This window comes from Xenopus tropicalis, chromosome 6 (assembly GCF_000004195.4).
Source record: "Xenopus tropicalis strain Nigerian chromosome 6, UCB_Xtro_10.0, whole genome shotgun sequence".
Classification (NCBI taxonomy): domain Eukaryota; kingdom Metazoa; phylum Chordata; class Amphibia; order Anura; family Pipidae; genus Xenopus; species Xenopus tropicalis.
This window is the reverse complement of record NC_030682.2, coordinates 103,037,142-103,063,313: the sequence shown is the minus strand read 5'-3', so window position 1 is coordinate 103,063,313 and position 26,172 is coordinate 103,037,142. Positions and strand designations below refer to the sequence as shown.

Below are 26,172 nucleotides of genomic sequence, written 5' to 3'. Positions count from 1 at the left end.
CGTGACATATCATGGAACCCTGGGGATTGTAGTCCACCGTGGGCGTCACTCTGTCACCAGCGTGTAATGGGTTCCATAGAGTAGGGAACTTCAACGCTTGGTGTTGCAGACAGTGGTTGTAGAACTACAACTCTCATAATGTTGTCACTTGTAGTTGAACTATCACTGGAAGGCCGCTGGACTGGGTCACTAAAAACACATCGGACGCGGACGTGCAATATGGCAGTACTTTTGCGCAACTCGACCCATAAACGCGTTATGTTACACACTGGCCAATTTTTAGCTATGTGCATGTTATACTTCGCTTTTTGTAAGAGTATCAGTGGTAATATGGGTGCAGCGCGTACTCCCTGCCGCTGTGGCGCTAGAGTCCAAGGCCAGTGCCTCGCTCAGATACTCTATGGTATGTGCGCCGGAAGCACGAGCAGAGTTTAGATACAGAGGCGGAGTTGTGGCGCAGGCATTGTATCACAGGAGTACCGGTGAGTGATTTTGTGTCGCTGCGCTCTGCCGCATACCTATGTGTCTTCAGTGTGTGCGAATTGCTTGTCTTTCTGTTCAGTCCCCTATGGGGAGATTTAGTGAGTTAAGGAAAAGCTGTAACTATATGTGGATTTGCTTTTTTAGACCGAGTGCTCATCCCACTTATAAAGCTATACCTCTTCCTCTGTACCTCAAGGAAGATTCAATGCTTTGTGCATTTTTAATTGCCAGGTACCACACTAGGCCCTGCAATACTCCTTGGTCTCTCGGCATTTTCTAAGTCGGCTGCCTCTATAGTTTCCACAAACTGACAATTGGGCTATAAATAAGGTTGTCCTTTTTATTCTTGCTAGTAGCCGTGCTTATGATTGGGCCCCAGTGGTTAGCACTGTTTCCTTTCAGTGCTGGGTTCCAACCAGAACACTATCTAGCCAGTACTTTCCGTGAACTACTACCAACCATTCATTATTCCCTTCATGTATAATAATATATATGGCACTGTTTATGTACACATTGCTGCACAGCGGTATCCCTCTGCAAACTGCTAAGTATTGTATTGTGCCCCCACTATGTGGATCCTTTAGATTGACCCTGCTTGTGTCTTCCTGTTCCTGCCAATGGAACAATCAGTTCAATATTGGACTTGCTGCAATTCATTTCATGCTATTCTGAGTGCCTGTGCACTGTTCCAACCACAATATTGAGGTATATCAATAGTAGTTAATAAACAATAAGAACAAATGGATACATTTCTTGCCTGCTTTAGATTGCAAATTCTACAGTCACCGCTGATTTAAAATGTCAAGCACTGGGTAGCCACAACAAGAACGTCATGAATGTCATGCACTGTTGTAGATATGTTCAGTTCTGCAAAAATATATTTCCTGCCAAAACCTATTGACTGAGTAATTTTTTTTTCTTCCCTTTTGTCTGCTTGCAGCTAAAAGTAGGGATGAAGAGCTTGTGATTGTAGTCCTGCAAAACAGAGCCTTCCTCCAATAAATATGGATAATATATTGAACCCTGAAGATAATGTGTCACAGACAAACACTGAAACAGATGTTACAGATGGACCCTTCCAATATGTTAAAGAAGAACATTCAAGTCATAAATTTACAGCGAGCGGACAGAATCTCGATTCGCCACCAAAAAATAAAAAATCACCACTAAAAAGGAAAGCTGGTGAACCAGAATCTCCATCAAAGAGACCTGTATGTTTTCTCCATTGCTTATTCTAGCTAGACTTTCAACTTATGGCTGTGGCACAAAGCTTCAGTCGCCCGAAGTTGCCTCACAAGGAAACTTCGGGCAACTGGGGAAAACCAAGCAGCGCATATGCCATTCCCCCGGCGATTTACATTCTTGCCGGTGGGATCGCATGTCGGGGAATGGATTATGAGGTTCTGTCTGACCACATAATAATACTTCTGTTTACCTAGATAAGTAAAGCATTCTTTATATATGTTTGAAGTTTAACATAGAATGGATAATCTAATTTGAATTATAGGGTTTTTCCCTTATCGTATTCACCTGTGGTACTTTTAGCCAGGTGCTCTACCTGACATTCTTTTAATAGGGACAATATACACCATTTGTTCAACATAAGCTCAGTGAATAAGACATGTGCTACACATAATTTTTGTCTATTGTTTTAACTCTCTAATTTCTGTCACTAAACAAGAATATGAAGCCAATTTCACTTTAACACACTTAGGGGCACATTTACTAATCCACGAATGTCAGAAAAGCGCCCGAATGCGTTTTTTTCGTAATGATACTTTGCGACTTTTTCGCGAATTGTCGCAACTTTTTCGAGCTCTCAATACGAAAGTTGCGACAATTCGCAAAAGTCGTAATGGCTATGAAAAAGTCACGACAATTCACGAAAGTCATAATGGCAATGAAAAAGTCGCGACAATTCACGAAATTTGTAATGGCTATGAAAAAGTCACGACAATTCACGAAAGTCATAATGGCAATGAAAAAGTCGCGACAATTCACGAAATTTGTAATGGCTATGAAAAAGTCGCGACAATTCGCGCAAGTCGTAACGGTTACGAAAAAGTCACGACAATTTACGGAGAAGTCGTAACAGCGATGAAAAAATCGCAAAAAATACGAAAAAGTCGCAAAATGTTCGTTTTCCAATCCGAATTTTTCTCATTTGGATTCGTGGATTAGTAAATCAGCCCCTTACTGTCACTTTCTGATCCTGGAGAGTGTTTGGACAGCTTAAAATAAACCCCATCCCACAAATAAATTAATAATTGTAGTGTGTTGTTTCATTTTTTTCTATGGATAGTGTATTTGACCTTAGCAGTGTGCAGTATGCTAGCCCTTCCACAGATATATACATAAAATATGAGTATTTTTTGTGTAAAATATTTAACCATATTTAACAACATCAACAATTTTGACATTAACAATTGTATTACTGGAATTAGATATTACAAGAATATTCTAATTTATATTTTATTTTTTCAAACAGCGTTTAGAGGAAGGCCATGGCTCTTTAGTTGTAACACATTACAATGAACTTCCGGAGACCGGATTAGAAACTCGTAGCCAGTCTCGTATATTTCATCTGCGAAATTTCAATAACTGGATGAAGAGTGCTCTAATAGGTACTTGTCCTGGAGCTATGTGTGTTCATGTGAAGTTTACGAAAACCTTTGTGTTTGCATGTGGTAGCACTCAGGTGCTAAAGGTTAGGCCAGGTGGTTAAGTATTATGGGTAAGGTACACCACAGCAACTAACAGATTTGTTTTTATTTTAAGTGGCCATACCCATGTAATCACTGAGTACATATAAATATTTGGAATATTGCTGCAAATTGTTATCCCATAAGCCATTGCTTCTCATCAGCAAGTTAAGCAGATTTTCTTCCAGTAGCTCCTACAAAAGCATTCATCTCCAAAAGTTCTTTAAGTATGTAGAATACATAAGTCTATGCCTCTAAAAGTGGCTTTGTTTAAATATTACAGACTAATAGCCAAAACAATGTTTTGGTCCCTACATGAAAGAACTTGATGGCTCCTTCATTGCTTAAAAGATACATAAATAAAACTAGATACACCCAGCAATGCTGTTTCAGGAGTCAGAACTAGGAGTGCAGAGAATGTACTTATTCAGACAAATACTGATTTCAATAGCAATTACATTTAAAGGACAATGAAAGGTTAATATAAATTAAAAGTAAGTCTAAAGGCATTCTTTTTAAGTACTTACTGCATATCTAAATTCCCAGATCCCTGCTTGCTTCTCTGAGATACGGTGCTGGCAGCCTACAGCACTGTGAAGACAACAGTGACATCGCTGAAATCTCTCTTCCCTTCCTGTAGGTTGCCAGCGGCAGCCTTCCTAGTCTCTGAGCATGTGTGTAACTTGATCCTGTCTCTTGTTCTGAGCTACACATGCCCACCAGCCAATCAGAAGCGGATCTGGCAGAGGGGAGGGGGAGGGGGGGGGAATGAAACATGTGCAGTATGAAGCAAGGAGGGAAAGGAAGGGAGAATACCTTTTTAGAGATGGCTGCCTGTTCTAGAAAATGTGAAGTAAGCGTGACTGAGTAAATATTTGATTAGGTGAGCCAAAAGTGTGGCGTTTTTACTAAACAATAGGAGGACTATTGGGAAGTATGCTTATTAAATTTTGACTTGCATGCTCTTTTAAAGCCATTGAAAATGTTTAATGGTTATTGTAAAGTTAAATGTTTTTCACTGTGTAAGACTAATCGCTGGGCTAAAAAAATCGGAATATTCTTTTATTTGATGACTAGCAGCATAGCAGCCTGATACCCTACTACAAAGCCATACAAATACACATTTCCTACAAGCTTGAGTTTCCTTTGACTCTGTCTGTTTTTATCTTTGTTTGAATCTATGCTTTGAAAAAAAAAAAAAATGTTACCCATGTCTCTATACACCAGCTCACCTATTTTATAATTGTATTCCCTCTTTAACATATACAAGTTCAGATAGTGCCTTGTGTGGCCTCTTGTGTGATATATGCTGTCTAGTATATTATAGCTTGATTTCACGAGTGTTTGGATTAACATGACAAAATGATAAAATAATTTAATCAGACTGTTCTGTAAATTTGTTTTGTACCGGTGTATGTTAAAACACCAAAACATATTTATTACTGTAGGCTAAACACATTCTAAATTTGTTCATGTATAAAAAGTTCAAGGTTACTGTTTCAACTTTCCTAAGATTACAGACTGGAATATTGTTTAAGTGCAAAGCTGAATTTGGGTACTGAATTTTAGCTAACCTGGGAACCCATCATAGTCCTGTACTAAGGCTATCACATCTCTAAACGCTCCTAACACTATCTGTCATTGTACATCTTCAGGTTCTGGTGGCCTGTTTAAAGGATTGTCAGTTTGGATGTGCTTATCTCCAATTAAATAACTAATTTTAATTATGCCTGCAGGAGAGTTTGTAGAGAAGGTGCGGCAGAGGACAAGGAACATTGCAGTGCTGGATCTGGGTTGTGGAAAAGGTGGAGATTTACTTAAGTGGCGAAAAGGTGGAATCAGTAAACTTGTATGTACAGGTATGAGACTAATCATTTGCATGAAATCCTGTGGGTCAGTTGCTGCATACAATTAGCCTAGACAAAATGTCCCATTGTGATTTGGGAGATATTGCTTCTGTAATAATCTGCAAATTAATAAATTGTATGTCTTTAAGAACCTGCTTCCAGGTTCTCCGTTGAAAAACTTTTTTCAATACACATTACAATTCTGTATATATTTTTAAAACATGATCTCTGGCCTGCAATTCCCCAGCAGGGCAGCAGTATGGGTGGATGTTTCACAATAACCCTGCAAGCTGCTGCCTTGCCATTCAAAACTCGAAGCAGTAATGATTTACGCTGTAGTCCACTAGCCAGCAGCTGCCTAAGGCTTTGTGCATTCAGTAATTGAAGCTAGTGGAGCAAAGGGCGAATAGCAAGCAAGAGGTACAGAATTTTTAATGAACGTCTGATGGTAACAGGTTTTATTTTTATTGGAGAATCTGACCAGGCTTTTAGTTTTTGAGTTGGATGAACCAGCTGGAACACAGCCTTTAATTATCTATTTACACAGACTTTAATTATGTATAGAAGTTGCTGCATTTTGATATCAGCAGTCCATTGAGAATTGGACAAAATCAGGTATCAAAAATATTCAGATTATGTGTACAAAACTTTAACAGAATATCGTTACAAAGACATAAACAAAAGCACCTGTCTGTGCTTGCCCCAGTTCTTGTGAGTCTGTAGTTTTTGCAGCAGACATAAAGTTCTGTCCAACTTATAGCTGATACAGCTGAAAAATCTAGTCCCCAGGTTGCTTTATTCATTTTTTTAAAAAAAGCCTCGCAGCCCTTTTTAACAATATTTGAAAACCAGTGCATTGTGTTTGGGGAGGGAAAATGAAAGTGTTGCATGTAGGTATACTGAGAATGTGTGCCATAATATGTAATCTTAAGAACTTTTAACACCCAACTTTTGGTAAAATTTATTGAGGACCTTAGATTGTAAACTCCACTGGGGCAGGGACTGTTATAAATGATGGGGTTATGCCACATACTGTAGGTCACACTGGGTATTGTTACTCATAGCACACATCATAAGTAAGACTGGTTGCAGTGGGTTACTAGACCTGGTGCAAAAATTGCATGACCCTCTATGTAATTGCATTTAGCTATGTTTTTTTAATCCAATATAACAAATTTTAAGGAATAAGCATGTTTTGTAACATACACAACATGCTGCTGTCGATTAGTGGTAAGAATGTCCTGAATCCACAATTTTAGGATCCAGCTGAACCCCGAATCCTTTGTGTAAGATTCATCCAAATACTGCATCTGAATTTGCATAAGCAAATTAGGCCAAATCCTGCTGAAAAAGACAGAATCTTGGCGGATCCCAAACATAATCCTGGATTTGGTGCATCCCTAATTTGTAGTGGAGAATCATATACACGATGCTGCAAGAGGGGAAACGTGTAGCCAGCTGCAGGCATTCTAGTAACTCAATTTTAAAAATGATTAAATTACAGGCATTTGATTTCTTAATATGTTGACACAGATATAGCAGATGTCTCCGTCAAGCAGTGTGAAGAACGATACAAAGACCTGAAAAGAAAATCGCGAAATGAGCGGGTTTTTGAAGCAGAGTTTTTGACTGCCGATTCTACCAAGGTACTGCATTAAGTGTTACATACTCACTAAGCTGAAAAGGATTTACTTCTGGTAGTGTTTGCTTAAAGGGCAAATATATTTTGTAAGTAAGTTTTATATTCAGTAATTTAATAACGTGCACTTAAATGAACAGTTCAGTAAACCTGAAACTGGGTAAAATAGGTAGACTGTGCAAAATAAAAAACATTTCTAATACAGTTAGGCAAAAATGTGATCTATAAAGGCTGGAGTAAGCAGATGTCTATAGAGGGGGAAAAAAGGGCATCAATCCACTTTTAATGTGAAAAAAGAAGGGGGGGTGTATAACCCAATCCCTTCCTCAGGACATTTGGCACCCCCAGTGATTTAGCCTTTCCTTCTCTTTTAAAGGAACAGTTCATTGTAAAAATTAAACTGGGTAAAATGGATAGCCTGCGCAAAATAAAAAATGTTTTCAATATAGTGAGGCAGAAATGTAACCTATAAAAGCTGAAGTGGGCAGTGGAGTTTAACATAATAGCCAGAACACTACTTCCTCCTTTACAACTCTCTAAGCTGTTAGCAGGCAGTAACCAATCAGTGACTTGAGGGGGGCCATATAGGACATAACAGTTTAGTTAGTTTGCATTTGAATCTGACCTGCGTACTCACACACTAATTGAACAGTTATGTCCCATGTGGCTCCCCTCAAGTCACTGACTAACAAGCAGGTTAGAGAGCTGAAAGCAGACAGTAAAATTTTGCCCATTATGTTAGACATCTGCCCACTCCAGCCCTTATAGATTACATTTTTGCCCAACTATCTATACAGGTATGGAATCCCTTATCCACAAAGTTCAATCTCCCATAGACTCTATTATAAGCAAATAATTCTAATTTTTAAAAAGATCCCTTATCCGGGAAAAACCCCAGGTCCCAAGCATTCTGAATAGCAGGTCCCATACTTGTATTACAAATATATTATTTTGTGCAGTCTATATATTACCCAGTTTCATTTTTACATTGACTTGTTCAACTAAACCATAGATTCTTTTGTGATCAAGCAATAGGCAAGAAGTGTTCAGCACAAGCCCTGTTTATTTAGTTAAGTTACTTTTAATGGAAAACATTGATTCCTTGATGGAAAAGGCTCAAGCAATATTTGCTGACATGTAGCTTTACTAGATAGGTCTAATTTACTGGGTGCAGCAAACAAAATATGTGTCTTCTTTGCAAGTGAACCTGTAAATATTATAGGGTACATTTCCTTACCTAGATGCAGTTTCAAGCACAATCTGCATTATGCACCATTTTTTACAGAATCCTGTAATTGTAGATGCAAAACAGTTCTCTTGACACAATTGCACGGCACTTACTGCAGGTGCATCCCATTTGGCAAAATGGATGCAACTGCTTGTGAGCTCTACCTAGTGTTATTTCTGATGTTTGCTGGCTTTATATTTAGTGTTTGCTGTGCGAATGACATCATGTCTAGGTATCCAATTGGTAGATGACTTTAACTATAGACAAGGTTATATATTTGTATTTAAAAACCATATGCAACTTTTATCCTTAATATTGAAACAGTAAAGCTGTTGTATTTTGAATTGCAGTTAGTAGTAATTGCATTTAAAATTATTTAAATGTTTCCTGTGATATTAATGTACATTGGAAAGATGCTTAGAATACAAGATTTTTTATTTTTAGTATGTCCAAAAAATTTTGATTTGAGTTCCTTTTTCAGGTAAAGGGTACCATTTGTAAAAAAAAAAAAGTAAAAGTAACAGATTTCCCAGAGCCTTAACTTGGGTGCAGTTGTTCCCCCCCCCAGTAAATCATGTCTAGAAACCAAAACTATCTAGAAATAGTAATAAGTGTTAGAATTTTGCTCAGTGCATGAAATAGGGGGTAGATATATAACTATGCATTAGATCACTGAGCTCCTTCCTATGCCTAAGGCTACTAGTGGCTACTAACACTGTTTCACAGTTACGTTCTGCCAATAGTCAGTGACTTGGTTCCAGGGTAATGGTGCTAAAAAAAAATAAAAAAATAAAATCCCTTTTAGAAATATTGTAATTTAAGTATTCCTTAATTTTCTCCCGTATACATGGAAGTCTGACAGCTTAGTTCCTCTAAATATGATCAGTGGGATTTCTACTGACGAATTCTTCTATGTTGATCATTTCCAGGAGCTTTTATCTGAAAAGTACAATGATCCAGAGATCAAGTTTGACATCTGCAGCTGTCAGTTTGTTTACCATTACTCGTTTGAGACATATGAGCAGGCTGACATGATGCTAAGAAATGCTTGCGAAAGGCTGTGCCCTGGAGGATTTTTCATCGGCACAACTCCAGATGGCTTTGAGCTGGTGTAAGTGTTCTATTGCCACTTTAATATTTTTGGATAAAAGGGAGCTGTCTGTTTCAGTTTGTAGCCTGTCTGATATAAAAAAACATTTTTTCAACTATTTTTACAAATTGTTACACATCAGTCCTAGATTTTTAAACATTATATATGTTTTTCTATTCACATTGTAATGGAAATATTTTAATTTACTGATATCATTTATTCAGGTTTAACATTCTGTGGAGTTTTCCACATAAGCTATCAAAATAGGGTGTATAGGCATTGACAGTTGCTCAGATTTTAGGCCATTCATTTCGTTATACTGCAACCCCATTAGCTTTTCTGCATTTTTTTTCTTTATTACACATGCTCTGTATCTGCTTAAAGGGGACCTGTCACCCTAAGAAATAATTACAAATTGTTTTCTATTGTCTTTGTCAAGCAAAATAAATTTCAATTACACTATATAAATTATTTTAAACGTATTTCCTTTAGCACTGGAATTCACAATTAAAGAAAACAGGCAGGCTCCATTTTCTGGACACTGTTATTAAGGCAAGCTGTGCATCCTGCTAAAATCTTGTTTCTGTGCCAGAATGGGGTTCCTGATACCCATATCCATGCACTGGTTACACAATTAGATGGTGAGGAGGGAGGGGAAATGTGAAGAGTGCAGTGACATCTAAGGAGTTCTGAATTGAAAGTGAAAGTAACTGTCTGCCTAAGGCATAGAGGCGGGGCAGGCAATATATGATTGACAGCTGAGACTTTTAAATGCTTATATAATGGGTATGGATGTGGTAATAAAAAAAATTACTTTGGGTTACATGTTTAATTTGAAAAGGACTTTTATTATACAGCTTTTTATGTCTTGGTGACAGGTCCATTTTAAAGGGGTTGTCCACCTTTCAGTTGGCTTTTAGTATGATGTAGATCCTAACATTCTGAGACAATTTACAATTGATCATTTTTAATTTGTAGTTTTCCTGTTATTTCACTTTTTGTTCAGCGTCTCTCCAGTTTGGCATTTCAGCAGCTCTCTTGTTGCTAGAAACAAAATTAACCAGCAACCAGGGAGTGGTTTGAATGAGAGACCTATATCCTGTACATATGAACAGGAGAGGACCTAAGCTGAAAAATAAGAGGTATAAAAGGTAACAATAAAACTAGTCTCGCAGAGCAAACGTTTTTTGGCTGTTGGGGTCAATGACTCCCATTTGAAAGATGGAAAGAGTCAGAAGAAGGCGGTAAATAAAAAAAACTATATAACAAAAAAACTTAAACGTGAACCACCGCTTTAAAATACATTTTTTTAAATTTAGATGTCATGCTGATAGCAAAATTTTGTATTTTCCTCCTGCAGAAAGCGCCTCGAAGCATCAGACACTAATTCTTTTGGCAATGATGTGTATACAGTCAAGTTTGAGAAGAAAGGAAAATATCCTCTCTTTGGGTGTAAATATGACTTTAGCTTGGAAGAAGTGGTTAATGTACCTGAATTTCTGGTGTATTTTCCAGTGCTAGTAGAGTAAGTAATATTTGAATTTCTTCTTTATTGAATGCTCCAGCTTTTTTAGTTTCATTTAGTTAAGCTCTGAAAAGTTTGTGCTGTGACAATTTATCTTTTTCCTTGCAGCAAAGAACGTTTTTTGTGAAATATGGTTGCAGTAATCCTTTCTGTTCCAGCTTTTTAGCAGATGCTTTGCTGATAGCACAAAGTAGTGTTTCACAAGTGTCCAATCAGTCACCTAGTCTGTTCCTTGCTGGGCATTGCATTGATCCTAAATCCTCTGATCTCCTGGAGTTAGAGTGCTGCAGGCTGAAGGGTTGGCATTTATTTTAAAACAGTATAGATAAGGAAAAGTTTCAAAATATTATTTCGGAGCAGTTCAGCAACTAGCCATCAATTCTCATCAAGGTATATTTTTGATATGAATACTGCTATTATTAAATGGTTTTCGTGCTGCAGTAATGCAAGTATTCAAGTTGTTGGGATTTGTGTTATAAGAGGGCCAGCTTTTTAATGTCCTTTTATAATGATGAGTTCACCCTGCACCCTTTATTTATTGAATGACCATACATACACATCAACAAATTAAAGGGTATTTGTATGGATTTAAATGTCCCTGCACTTATATTTACATAAACAAGAAGCTATGTAGCCATGGGATGGTTAGTCAAGTTCACTGACTGGGCTAGAGGGCTTATGTTTACATAAATTTAAGTAATATGGTAGAATACAATGGTTTAAATTCTTACGCAGAAAGATGGATGAAATGCTTTTTGTGGTTCTACAGAACCATAGACTACTCTATTAATATAAAATAGTATCCGCCTATGTCTGCTGATTCTGCTGGTGGTCCTAAGATTAAAACATCAAAAAAAAGTTCATTAGACAAAAAGATTTAAAAGGTATGATAAAATCTTTTCTCCTGTCCAATAGTGCTCCCTAGGTGTGAATCACAAGTGCCAGTGCTTTCAGGTAGTTTGCTTTACTGTCAGTGGGAAGCTACAGATGCATTTTTGGGCATTTCTCTGCTAAAAAACAGCATTAGAGACAATACGTCATGTGGTTTTTAGCCTAACAAGCTAGACTAGCGTATACAAACATTTTATTGTTTTTATTTTTGCATCGGGGCTTGAATATTCCATCGAATAAAGTTTTTAGTTTTAGAGGGAGATTTGGGAGGCATGGACCATGCCCATTAACAGAGTTAAAAAGCAATAAATAGGTGCAGAAAGTAGCAGGTTTCCCATCTAAAATGGCTCTTAAAGGAATGTTTATATGTACTAAAATGCATAAATGCTAAAGAATGATGTTTATTATTAGTTGCAGTACTATTGTCCACCATGAGATGTCGCTAATCTACACTTTGGTACATATGCATTTACTACTTTTTAAATTAAAAAATAAAAATGGATTGGAAAGAGTCTGAATGAAAAGTGTAGGAGGATGTAACACATCTATTTATTTTACAGAATGGCTAAGAAATATCAGATGAAACTTATCTACAAGAAGACCTTTCGGGAATTTTTTGAAGAAAAGGTTAAGAATGATGAACAGAAAATGCTGCTGAAAAGAATGAAGGCTTTGGAGGTGATTTATTAACCTTTTTTTTTTTTTACAGGAAAAATTAGAGGTGTAAAGTCCATTAGAGTACGTTGTGTGTGAGGCAAGGAATGACTGGACTTTTAAATAACCCTGTATTGATTCCTACTACATACAATCTGTTATATTTTGGTGTTTAAAAATGAGAAACCTAAGCCCACAGAGAGTAAATACCTATTTAATATGTTATTATTTCCTCTGAACATCACTGTTTAGAGGAAATCAGAATTAATTGCTATCGTTTTAGTCAATGCCACTTCAGCTAACTATTGTAGGAGGAACATGCACATAATGAGGGCCCCAGCTTGCTAATTATGCGCAGGGGATGATTCGACTGTGCTATGTTGCACACATGTACATAACAAACAAGCAATTTTTCTTCCATCATAGGTGTGGACTGCACTCTGGAAGAGAAACTATAGCCTTTATCTAATAAAGCCCCCCTATCAAGTGCTCTGCTGGAGCATTGTTATCTTAAGTTCAGGTTTTTTTACCCTGCACCTGTGGTGGGGGGGGGGGGGAGAGATTCAGGTGATAAGTTCCTTCTTTAATTTGGCCCTTCTGAATGACCAAACCATAGAATATGCCTGAAACGCTTGTCTTACTGAATTGCCTGTTTAACTGACCTGATAATATACATTTTCACACTCTCCAGCTTCTGGCACAATTGACTTTTTTAACTTACAATAAGATTTCTACAAAACCAAAATGTGTATTTTTTTTTTTTTATTTAAGTATATTTTGGTAATTTCTTCATGCAGATACAGTTAAACTGGTAATAATTTAAATCTGTAAAGGGGTACTTAAGCCAGCATGCCCCTACTTGGAGTAATATGACTCTTAAGGGCACAGTCCCCAAACCCCAGCCACAGTTTACTTTCCAAAAAACTAATGGATTTTTAAAAAATGTGTTTTTCCCTGACACTGATCTTTCTGGCCGCCATCTTTAATGTTGTCACGTCTGACAGTGCCAGATACATAATCGCAGGGTAACTTTTGGTGGTGGATTTTAGTAGACCAATTTTTTTTACAGAATAATTAATGTGACTGCGGTTGGAAACGGTGCCCTGCATCACCTCCTTTTTTCCATATAGTTGATTCTAATAAAACGTTGTGCATACGCAGAACCAAGACAGGAAACATATTCTTCCAAGGTATTCTTTAATGGGGCAAACAGAATTGCATTTCAGGGTATTCTTTAATATCCCCATCCATTAGGAGCACAATCTACCACATTAACTAAAATACATTCTTATGTTAGGACACCAGTGCACGTTAATTTCTAATGTTATACACAAATTGGTATTCCACATTATTGTAAAATGTTTTTGCAATATGCTGTATTTTCGAAATTGCAATCTAAGTAGCTACACCTACCCAACTAATTTTTATGCTCCTTGCACATGATTCATTAAATAATTCTGTTTACTGTTTAAAGTTATCATTGATGCAAAAGGTCTTGTATTATGGTGATCATACAAGCTTTTTCTTTGTTCACTTTTTTTCACTGATTAATTATATTTATCTTTTACTTTTCAATTGTGTAGCCATACCCTGCAGCTCCAAATTTTAAATTGGTCTCTGGGAGGACGGAAGATTATGAGCATGCACAAAAACTGGTAGAAAACGGCCAGGTCAAGTTACCTTTGGTAGGTTTTTTTGACATTACATTATTGCACAGATAATGTTCCCTTTTTTAAGAGGGAAGAAAAGGTCATGTGATGCACTGTAGTATAGTTGATTTTTACACCTTGTGACATTAGATGAGCCCCTTAAACACCTTGTACCTCAGGCACCAAATTTTAATATGGCAAGGCTGGTTTTGCTGCCTAGTATTTACCAGTGGCATGAAACCTTGGTGGTTGAGTTCGGAATCCAGAGTTTGGAATCCAGTATGCTACTTTCTCTCTACCCCCAAATCATTGCCTTTTGATGTACATCTGAAATTCAGAAAAAAAGTATTTACCCTCTTGGAAGTTTTTGTTTAACTGGCAAAGAACATTGAATTACAGTGGATATAATTTTGTTTGCTTATCAACAGAAAATGACTCATGTCAAAGTAAAAAAAAAAGATTTACATGAAGTGATTTCAGTGACTTAAAAACACAAAATAACTGGTTGCATATGTATACACCTCCTTTGTCTGTATTTAGTAGGTGCTTCTTTAGCAGCAAATACAGCCTTGAGCCAGTGTGGGCTGTGTAGAAGGTGTGCCCATGCGGACACTGATTTTCCCCATTCCTCTTTGCAAAACTACTTAAAGGAACAGTAACATCAAAAAATGAAAGTGTATAAAAGTAACTAAAATATAATGTGCTGCTGCCCTGCACTGGTAAAAGTTGTGTGTTTACTTCAGAAAGTCTACTATAATTCATATAAATAAGCTGCTATGTAGCCATGGGGGCAGCCATTCAAAGGAGAAAAGGCACAGGCACATAATAGATAACCGATACAACACTATTGTTTCCTACAGAACTTATCTGTTATCTGCTATGTAACCTGTGCCTTTTCTCCTTTTTTCCAGCTTGAATGGCTGCCCCCGTGGCTACACAGCAGCTTATTATATAAATTATAGCAGTGTTACTGTAGCAAACACACCAGTTTGAACAGTGCAGTGCAACAGTGCATTATATTTTTATTACTTTAAAGCTCTTTCATTTTTTGGTGTTACTGTTCCTTTAAAGGAGAAGGAAAGGTAAAATCTAAGTAAGCTTTATCAGAAAGGGCTATGTACTGTACAGCCATGAGCACTGACAGAGTCAAAAGAAAAAACAGGATTCTTTGGTATCACACCTGCTTTCAGAAAAATCCTTCAGGGCACTGGCATGAGTCTGCTTCTCTCTCCCTTCTCCTGCTCACCCTTCCATAGGTCTTTTAGTGGCTTCTTTTACTAGTCTCCTTCTTGCACACTCCGTTTTGGTGGACAGCTTGTTTGTTCTGTTTCTTAATATTCCAAGAAATGTTCAGTGTTCAGTGTTATAGTTTACATCCCTGGCCTTGTGCTTTTTAGTCACATTTCATTGAAGTACTTGGAATGTTCTTTTGTCTTAATAATGTAGGTTATGCTATAATACTGATGCACCTGTAGTTACCTGATTTAGGTTTGTCATATTAAGGAAAATGTATACTTATGCAGTTTTAGATATATCGCTCTTCACAGATATTCTGTTTTCAATTTGATATAAGCCTATTTCTATTGAGTAGTGTACAGAATTATTAGGGATACACTGAAACCAGGATTCGTTGAAGATTCAGCTTTTTTCAGCAGGATTCGGTCGAATCCAAGCATGTTGCCAAACCTAATCTGAAGCCTTACACAGAAGTAAAAAAACAATGTAAGCGCAAGTGACTCTACCCTTCCTTAGCCTAATTTCCATATACGATTTAGGATTCAGATTCTGTTTGGTATTTGGCTGAATCTTTCACAAAGGATTTTAGGATTCTGCTGAACCCAAAAATAATTGATTTTGTACATCTCTAAAAAATAACCTGTGATTACATATTCTATAGCAAATAAACTTACAATGGTTGAATACTTTTTGGCACTGCACTTGGCTATTGCTGCTAGTTTTCCTTTTATTAACAGATAAGTCAAGACTGTCAAAATGAAAACCCTCAAACTATTTTTAGCTTTAATATTTATCTTACCCCACCAGCTAAATCTAAGCTGCCGACTCATGTTAGGAGTCTCATTCACACTTTGTCAGGCTTCTCAATTATTACAACATATAAACTGCACTGTTTACAGGCAGGGAAGGGGAAAGCCTTCATAGAGTAAGGGTTCAAAGCAGTTAATAGTTTCTCCAGCAGAATCCTGTACTGAAATACATAATACAAAACCACAAACATAATTTTTTTTCTTATATATTAAATTTTGAAATTTCACATGGGGCTAACCATATTCTTCATTTCCCAGGGTGCCACAACCATGTGACCTGTGCTCTGATAAACTTCAGTCACACTTTACTGCTGAGCTGCAAGTTGGAGGAATATCACCCCTCCCTTTTTCCCCCAGCAGCCAATCAGAAGAAGAATGGGAAGGTAGCAAGATAGCAGTTCCCAATAGATATCAGAATAGTAAAAAATCCAAGCCCAGCTTGGGACTCCTCCAGTTACATGGGAGTAGGAGAAACAATAGGTTATCTGAAAGCAGTTCCAATGTGTAGCACTGGCTCCTTCTGAAAGCTCAGACTCAGGCACAATGCACTGAGATGGCGCTTACAGACCTATATTACCACTAAAAAAAATAAATTATTTTGTTGGTTCAAAAATAACATTTAAAGTGTTAGAGTGCATTATTTGCTATGTAAACAGTGTAATTTAGAAATAAAAAGTACACCATAAAAATCACAACAGAATCCCTTTAACGCAAATAATAACCAGCAGTTCTGTGCACTTCAGCATCAGTTTATATTTTGGCATCTGTTTTATTTAAATGAGAAATCTGATATATTCTTCACCTCATAACACCAGCTCTGACTGATATTCCTCTAAATCAGCAGCTTTCCCAATCTAACTGTTTTTATTTTTCTCTCCCTGAAGGGAACTTTGAGCAAGTCTGAATGGGAAGCTACAAGTAAGTATTCACAAATCATATTCACAATATGCCCCATTTTTTATTATTTATCTAATAAAAAAAAAAAAAGTACTTCATTACCGAATCCATTTTAGTAGATTTGCATTATACGCAAGTTCTAGGCTGTTTTGTTTGTAAATATTTTTCTACATTAAGGGCTCTGGCACACGGGGAGATTAGTCGCCCGCGATAAATCCCCCTGTTCGAGGGCGACTAATCTCCCCGAATTGCCACCCCACCGGCGACTTACATTTTTGCCGGTGGGATGGCAACTGATGGCAACTCGGGGAGATTAGTCGCCCGCGAACAGGGAGATTTGTCACGAGCGACTAATCTCCCCGTGTGCCAGAGCCTTAAAGGGCATGGACAGTTTTATCTCAATTTCATCCTTGACACTTCCCTACACCAGTAATCCAGAATGCAACAGTAAATAAACCCAATAGGATTGCTTTTACTCTAATAAGGATTAATTGCAGTTTAGTTGGGATCAAGTACAAGGTACTGTTTTATTACAGAAAAAAAGGATGTAATTTAAAACAATGTAAGGTGGCCATACACGCACCGATACTTTTGTATGATTTTCAGACTGTGTGTGGGCTCCAAATTATCATACCATTCATTTTCATACCATGGCGAATTATTGGATTTGAAAGAGGTCTATGGGAGAGGGCCTTTCAGTATTTCAGAGCTTTCTGGATAACAGGTTTCTGAATAACTGATCCTATACATGTACAAGCAAGATTTGTCAGTGCTATTGGGGCCAGTGGTTTACTCTTTTTTTCTTCTTTCTTACACTAAACTTATCTGGGCCAATTCTTCTAAACTATAGGGGCTGAGAGATGTAAAAGCTAGAGTAGAAACAGTTCTTCAAGGATAATATTTACTGGGTCTTTTTTGAACATACCCTTTCATTGAAATTATCCTTGGGTTTTCTCAATCTTACTAAACAATTTTAGCTTCAGTTCTACTAATAGGTGTCTACTAATATCCATGATCAAACTTTTTGCTACAACTGTTTATTTGGATAGTGTTGAATGTCATGTTGAAAGTAAACTAATTTTTGCCTGTATATCGGTATATTCTTCCCACCTGCAAATTATTAATAATCATAAGCGTGATGTGTCCTTTCTACCGCCTAATAGTAATTTTTATGTATGTAATCGATGTCTTCTTATAATAGTGTCTGTAAGCGTTGTGTACATTTGGAGCTAGTGATGCATTCTGATCCATTAGCTCTGGTAAAGGTTATGCTAAAAATGATGGGAAATTAAGCTTGGAAGGTAGAGCAGATGATATAGGGTTCTAAAAGATTATGACACCGTGCATTGCAATTATTTCCCAAATAGAATGCTACATCTCCAGCTTTAATATCTGTTGCTGTAGGTCAAATCATTACATAGCTATTACAGTTATTTAATAATTTTATTGAGAGCTTGTAGCTCATTTTTTAAAATTTGTATGGAAAAGTAAAAGGTTCTATGTTCTACATTTTAATATTCATTTTAGTGCTTGTCCCGGTTCTCTGACGGCTTCAATTAAATGTTATTTAAGAGATGTACTTTTCTGTTACAAACTAGTTGTTTATCCTGCTCTCTGCAAATTACATTGCAATATATTATAACTGATTTGCAAAACTGAACACCATTTATCATTAATGTGACACCCCTAGTAATAAAAATTACTTTTCAGCGGGACATTATTTCTAAATTACTAAGGAACATTTTCATAAATGAGTCCATGTATGTAAATATCACAAAGTCCATTGTAAATGTTAGAGAATAGCTGTTCTATCTATTAATAAATGTATTTAGAGATTTCACCATTGCTTCTTGCATAGGGGACAAAAACCCATAAATTTTAACTACTTGGCTGATGTAGTTCTGCCATCTGACAAAATAATCCTGTAAGATTAGTCTTCCTTCTTTACACGTGTTCATTTCATTTTTTTAACACAAATGTCCTTAAAGGAACAGTAACACCAAAAAATTAAAGTGTTTTAAAGTAATTAAAATTTAATGTACAGTTGCCCTGCGCTGGTAAAACTGGTAAGTTTGCAACAGAAACGCTACTATAGTTTATATAAATGAGCTGCTATGTCAACACGGGGGCAGCCATTGAAGCTGGGAAAAAGGAGAAAAGGCACAGGCACATAGCATATAACAGATAAGTTTTGTAGAATATAATGGGGTTTTATCTGTTATCTGCTAAGTAACCTGTGCCTTTTCTCCTGTAAATGGCTGCCCCCGTGGCTACACAGAAGCTTTATTATATAAACTATAGTAGTCTTTCTAAGGAAAACACACCAGTTGTACCAGTACAGGGCAGCATTACATTATATAGTAATTACTTTTATACACTTTCATTTTTTGGTGTTACTGTCCCTTTAAAGGAGAATGAAAGTTAAAAACGAAGTAAGTTTTATCAGAAACATCTGTGCTAATACAGCCATAAGCACTCACAGAAACGCTGCACTGAGTCCTCTATCAAAAGAAACACAGTATTTCTTGTCATTTTTTTTTGTTAACATGTTCTTCTCTATCAGACTTCCTTTCACAGAAAAATCCTTCCTTCCCACGCCTGAGTCTGCACAGCTCTCTCCCATCTCCTACTCCCCCCTCCCATAAGAATTCAAAAGAATTCACTCCCCCTCCCACCAGGGGCTAGAATTGCAGCAGGAAGCTACTAAAACTAACAGGGCTGCTGCTATCTTAAACAAACAGAGGGAGCTTCTAGGGCTGTTTACTCGGGTATGGTAAAGCTTTCTGCAGAATAAATACAACTGAAGTAGTTCAAGCCTTTTCTTGTTTTAATATTGATGATTGTGGCATACAGCTCATGAAAACCCAAAATTCCTATCTCAAAAAATTAGCATATTTCATCCGACCAATAAAAGAAAAGTGTTTTTAATACAAAAAAAGTCAACCTTCAAATAATTATGTTCAGTTATGCACTCAATACTTGGTCGGGAATCCTTTTGCAGAAATGATTGCTTCAATGCGGCGTGGCATGGAGGCAATCAGCCTGTGGCACTGCTCAGGTGTTATGGAGGCCCAGGATGCTTCAATAGCGGCCTTAAGCTCATCCAGAGTGTTGGGTCTTGTGTCTCTCAACTTTCTCTTCACAATATCCCACAGATTCTCTATGGGGTTCAGGTCAGGAGAGTTGGCAGGCCAATTGAGCACAGTAATACCATGGTTAGTAAACCATTTACCAGTGGTTTTGGCACTGTGAGCAGGTGCCAGGTTGTGCTGAAAAATGAAATCTTCATCTCCATAAAGTTTTTCAGCAGATGGAAGCATGAAGTGCTCCAAAATCTCCTGATAGCTAGCTGCATTGACCCTGCCCTTGATAAAACACAGTGGACCAACACCAGCAGCTGACATGGCACCCCAGACCATCACTGACTGTGGGTACTTGACACTGGACTTCAGGCATTTTGGTATTTCCCTCTCCCCAGTCTTCCTTCAGACTCTGGCACCTTGATTTCCGAATGACATACTTTGGACCACTGAGCAACAGTCCAGTGCTGCTTCTCTGTAGCCCAGGTCAGGCACTTCTGCCGCTGTTTCTGGTTCAAAAGTGGCTTGACCTGGGGAATGCGGCACCTGTAGCCCATTTCCTGCACGCGCCTGTACACGGTGGCTCTGGATGTTTCTACTCCAGACTCAGTCCACTGCTTCCGCAGGTCCCCCAAGGTCAGGAATCGGTCCTTCTCCACAATCTTCCTCAGGGCCCAGTCACCTCTTCTCGTTGTGCAGCGTTTTCTGCCACACTTTTTCCTTCCCACAGACTTCCCACTGAGGTGCCTTGATACAGCACTCTGGGAACAGCCTATTTGTTCAGAAATTTCTTTTTGTGTCTTACCCTCTTGCTTGAGGGTGTCAATGATGGCCTTCTGGACAGCAGTCAGGTCGGCAGTCTTACCCATGATTGCGGTTTTGAGTAATGAACCAGGCTGGGAGTTTCTAAAAGCCTCAGGAATCTTTTTAAGGTTTTTAGAGTTAATTAGTTGATTCAGATGATTAGGTTAATAGCTCGTTTAGAGAACCTTTTCATGATATGCTAATTTTTTGAGATAGGAATTTTGGGTTTTCATGAGCTGTATGCCACAATCATCAATATTAAAACAAGAAAAGGCTTGGACTACTTCAGTTGTGTGTAATGAATCTAAAATATATGAAAGTCTAATGTTTATCAGTACATTACAGAAAATAATGAACTTTATCACAATATGCTAATTTTTTTAAAAGGACCTGTATAGTATTCTAGGTGGCACAAATGTGGATAATCTGTTTGCAGTAAAATGCCTTTCCTTCTCCTTTAAATGATTTCTTTATTCAGCTTGAGTTCTGCCTAAAGATTTATGAAGAACAAAACAGACCACTTATGTATCAATATTAAGGTATGTTAGGCAGCTACAGCACAGCATTGACCACAACCTCCTTATCAACTCTTATATTTTTCTATTGTACTTTAATCCCTTTACAGAATGCTAAAATGTGTCTAGTCTAGTGGGCATCAAATGACATTGGGGGTGTGCACAAAGAACAAAAATGAAAACCATCCCTGAAAATCAGAAGTGAGATGCTCCCACTTTTATAGAAGGTGCATTAAGACCTTTACATGTGCATCAGTATTAGTGGTGTGACCACCAAGAGGGTCTGTAAATTACATTTTCCCTTTTTGTGACAACCCTCATAAGATGTAACAAGCAATATTCTAAATCTGTGGTATCAAGTTGTTCATGTGTAAATGTGCCCAATTCTACTAGATAATGTAGGAATCATTTAAAGGACAAGGAAAAGCTAAGTCACTTGGGGGTGCCAAAATGTTAGGCGCCCCCAAGTGACTTAGATCGCTTACCTTGTACCCCGGGCTGGTGCCCCTGTAAGGAGAAAACTGCACCAGCCCAGGGTAGCTGTAGGAAGCGCTTCCTTCTTCCTTTTTCTTCTGCCGGCGAAATCCGTGGGCCGGCGCATGCGCTGTAGAGTGAAACGCCAACTTCTCTGTTCAAAGTTCGGCTTTTCACTCTACTGCGCATGCGCGCGCAGCGAACAAGGAAGAAGGAAGCGATCGCTGCAGGTACCCCGGGCTGGTGCTGTTCTCTCCGTACAGGGGCACCAGCCCGGGGTAAAAGGTAGGCGATTTAAGTCACTTGGGGGTGCCTAACATTTTGGCACCCCAAGTGACTTAGATTTTCCTTCTCCTTTAATGCATACTTTTACAGCAGTATAGCTTATTATTTACCAAATAGCTTTGTTAGTTTTACTTAAAAAATATAAAACTTTACTTTGAGTGTTACTAAGGAGTTAATTTTACTAGTTTCTGAGTCTCGACCTTTTCCTCTTGTCATAGTAAAAAATAATCTTTTGGTGCAGTTTACTGATGGCAGCAATTTTTTTCTCAAACTTTCTTGAGACACTTGGCCATACCAAGATCATTTTTTCTGGAGTGTATAATTTCACGGCAATATTTTATAGTTATAATTCTTTGTACTACCTCACAGCAAGCAAAGTTTTAGGTGGAAAAATTTTAAAGTTTAAAAACTAATTTCTGTAATGAATAGATGCACAAATAATGAACAAAAATATTTTGTTCCAGTCGTGATCATAAAATGCTAATAATACACTTGCTGAAGAACGACATTTCTGGAATTAAATGTGTGCAGATGAGCTTTTGATTTGCTTGCCACTTTTTTGATGGATCTCAATGAAAAGTTTGATCTTTTATCTGTATATTTTTTGATACTTCATGGAAACTCTGATTAGTTTGACATGACCTGGTTTTCATGAAGCTATTATGGCTCTTTGAAATAACTATTTTGATGATTTGGTAAATATTCTCACTTCATGAGTTATTTTTTTTTCCCAGTTTTGATCTTGTACCTGTTTAAGTCTATAAGTTAAAGGTTCCTTAAGTTTTAGTCAGACTTTTTTCTTAAAACGAATGCTGCCAGGCATATTTTCTTATGTTAAAGGGGATGTTCACCTTTAGGTTAACTTTTAGTATCATGTAGAGAGTAATATTCTGAGACAATCTTCATTTTCTATTTGTAGTTTTTTAATTATTTTAATCGTTCAGCAACTCTCCAGTTTGGAGTTAAAATAGCTATCTGGTTGCTAGGGTCCAAATGACCTTAGCAACCAGGAAGTGGTTTGAATGAGATGCTGATATATGAATAGGAGAGGGACTGAATAGAAAAAGTAACAATAACAATAAAACTGTAGACTTACAGAGTAAGAGTTTTTTGGCTGCCAGGGTCAGTGACCCCATTTGAAAGCTAAAAAAAGTTTGAAAAAGAAGGCAAGTAATTAAACTATAGGAAATAAATTATGAAGACCAATTGTAAAGTTACTTAGAATTGGCCATTCTATAACATACTAAAAGTTTAAATGTAAAGCACCCCTTTAACAGATATTTTTTACATGCAATAAAATGTATATAAAGTTTGCTACACTTTTGTTTTAACTTTGATTATTTGATTATTTTGTCACTGTGACAGAGACTATCTGACAGAGGCACACATGCAGTTATTTTGGATCCAACATTATTCATAAAAGTTTTCTAGTTACTGACTGTATAAATAGAAAATAATTAGTCACTGACCTGTTGATTTAAAGTGAACTAAGCAATTTGTTGTCTTTGTGTTTTGAGTATAATTTGAGTAAAGTTTTGAGAATAATTAATTATGTTCCTGTTCAGCAGAATTACTGTTGCAGATATTACTTTTGCTTTGATTGCTATGTTCTTAAGCTTGCAGGTTCATCTTTGCTTATAGAAGCAGTTGTATTTTTGCACTAATAATAATACACATTCTTTTCTCCAAAGTGTATGTGGATTCTTTACAATGGCGTGGCTAGTGCATTGCTTTTTCATGTTTTACTTGGCCCATTACTTGTTATACAACAATCTTTGGTCAGAGTGGGGGCCATAAAATCAATTAGAGGGTCACATCTAGCCTATGGGCCTTCACTTAGAGAGCCTGGTCTAGTTGGTTATGCTGGTTGGATATTAATCAGTGCATAGTGAAGTGAAGGAACTGGTAGTGCTAGAGAGAAATGATAGCAAAGGGACACACATTCCCATGTTTTCTCATTGCCTGTAAGTGTAGAATAAACATAAAACTATCTACAGCAGTGCTGTCCAACTTCTGCGGTGCCGAGGGCCGGAATTTCTCTAGAATACATGGTGGAGGGCCGCTAATGGAAGCCAGTTTTGGCCACTCCCAATTTTGAACCACACCCACTTCAAACCACACCCATTTTATCACAATGGTTGTAGTGCAGCAAAAACCCAAATGCTTGGTCCTCTCTGTGGGGATATCAACAGTTATGTGTGTGCCATACTCTGCCTGCCCTACCTGTGCGTGCCATACTCTGCCTTCCCTATGCTGCCTGTGTGTGCCATACTCTGCCTTCCCTATGCTGCCTGTGTGTGCCATACTCTGCCTTCCCTTTGCTGCCTATGTTCCATACTATGCCTGCCATACCCTCCCAGCCCTATACTGCCTATGTGCCATACTTTGCCTACCCTATTTTGTCTGTGTGAGCCATATACACAGGCAGCATACAATGTCTGAGGTGCGAACAGGAGAACAATAGGCGATTACAGCCTGAGGGGTGAACACTGCAGGGGGTGAACAATGCAGAAACGAAAAGGTGTGAAAAACACAGGGGATTACATTTTTAAACAATATAGAGGGATTACAGCCTGAATCTGAGGTGAGAACCATGCAGGGGGCCAGTTAATCTCATTACTGATACCATTTAAAGTTTACACAAAGGTAAGCCATCAAAGCAACCAGACAGGTCGGGTGCCACACAGAGGGGGGTCGGGGGCCACACAGAGGGGGGTCGGGGGCCGCATGCGGCCTGCCAGTTGCCTACATAATTTTGAATCCGCTAAAATATGAACAGTACTAAAAATGCCAATCACCTCCACTAACAACACTGGTCCTATTAGAAATTGTTCCATTTACCATCACTCTTAGGATCTATCCTTCAGCCAGTTCTCTGTCTAAGTACAAATATGTTCCAGGCCAGTATTTTCTAGACAAAATATTGTCTTGGGAAAACATATGAATTTCCATATGTGAAGCTGATTTTAGTCATGGAAATCATATCTAAATAGATTAAAGCAAAATCAAAGTGGAACTGCTTAGTCCCTCGAGTGTAAATTGTCTGGTTAATTGGGGCACCCCACTGTGCTTGCTGATGTGGGCCTTCCATTTATGTCTTCAGTACTTTGTCATATTTATGGATGTTTCTGTTTCACTTCATACTGGAAGCACTATGGCATCCATCTATAACTGCTGCAGGGGTTTGGGGCATGTAAGTTCTGGGATTTTCATTTTTTTTTTAATGGCAGCTTCTAAAATATGGTTAATCCAATCTGTCTCTCTTGTTTCTTAGGTATATATTTGCTGTTTGCATTCGAAAAACAAGCCTGAATGAAAATGGTGTTTGGTGAATCGGAACTGGATTTGCATTTGGAGCGATTTGAGTTTTTTTTTCTTTCTTTCTTTGTCTTTGTGCATTCATGGAGTAAAAATCCTGGTGCTGGTTATACTGTAAATACTTGTCTATGAGGGGTTACCAGTAAATGCGGGTACAAGAAGGCAAGTTGCTAGGTATTTTTTTATATATATATTATATAGGAATTCATAGGAATATTTCATATACTTAATGAAAGAGAGCCCTATTTCTTTGTATGTAAAAGATGAATGTACATTCTGCCATTTAGCTTGCCATTTTCACATGTGATAACTTTAGTACTGGGGTGGTATGGAGTGCCATCTGGTACGAGCAAATTATTAGGTTCTGTGAATGTTTTGCTGACCTTCATGTACATTTCAAAACTGGTATTTATAGAATAATTTGAGTTTACAGTAAAACATTTTTAAAACTTTTAATTTATACAATGTAGTTATTGCAAAATGGATTTATTTTAGCATCTCCACAAGTTTGCTTTACTGATCTGCAGTGTAAGTGGGTGCTAATAAAGAGAATGTACCTTGGACATGATTTACTGGTAAAATCTGTTGTTCAGCATGCTAAATAAATGCATTGCCACTCGGACTCTGCCATTCATTGTCCTTGAGTCTAAGCTGAGCAGTCTCTTACTGTAAAGTGCATGGCAAGAAAATCGTGAAGTTGTCATGGTTACAAAGCCGTGTTTAGCTAATTTTAGACTGACATTCTACAAGCAGCAAAAACAAGCCTTAATGAACTCAAATGCACACCCATAGGGAGAAAGCTCGAAAATACCCCTATATTTCTGTTTTACAGTCTCAAGAAAATAACCATTTTCTTTTGAAAAATATACAAAAGTATACTGCTAATTATACATAAAGAATAAGTAAACTTTTTTTTTTTTAAAATTCCTAAAATTACTCTACAGCCCCCAGAATAACATACCCTTTTCCCTGCATGCAGATTTATTCTGTTTCTCTATTACAAACAGCTGAACAGCAGCTCTTTTACTGACTTCCTTGTCTAGTGT

The 26,172-nt window shown here is 37.5% G+C and overlaps 1 protein-coding gene across 2 annotated transcripts; it reads left to right on the top strand.

Moving 5' to 3' along the window:
- Window positions 1-6: 6 nt before the first annotated feature.
- Window positions 7-25,748, top strand: rnmt (RNA (guanine-7-) methyltransferase). Of its 2 annotated transcripts, XM_012964766.1 has the most exons (11): window positions 7-482; window positions 1,424-1,694; window positions 2,972-3,107; window positions 4,922-5,044; window positions 6,566-6,678; window positions 8,829-9,010; window positions 10,350-10,514; window positions 11,966-12,083; window positions 13,643-13,744; window positions 16,638-16,671; window positions 25,083-25,748. In XM_012964766.1, the coding sequence occupies exons 2-11, from the start codon at window positions 1,488-1,490 to the stop codon at window positions 25,118-25,120; spliced, it is 1,218 nt and encodes a 405-aa protein (XP_012820220.1). In that variant the 5' UTR covers window positions 7-482; window positions 1,424-1,487; the 3' UTR covers window positions 25,121-25,748. The 2 variants fall into 2 exon arrangements, with proteins under 2 accessions (XP_012820220.1, NP_001017053.1); NM_001017053.2 differs by lacking the exon at window positions 7-482 and having other exon boundaries at window positions 25,083-25,665.
- The last annotated feature ends 424 nt before the right edge of the window (window positions 25,749-26,172 follow it).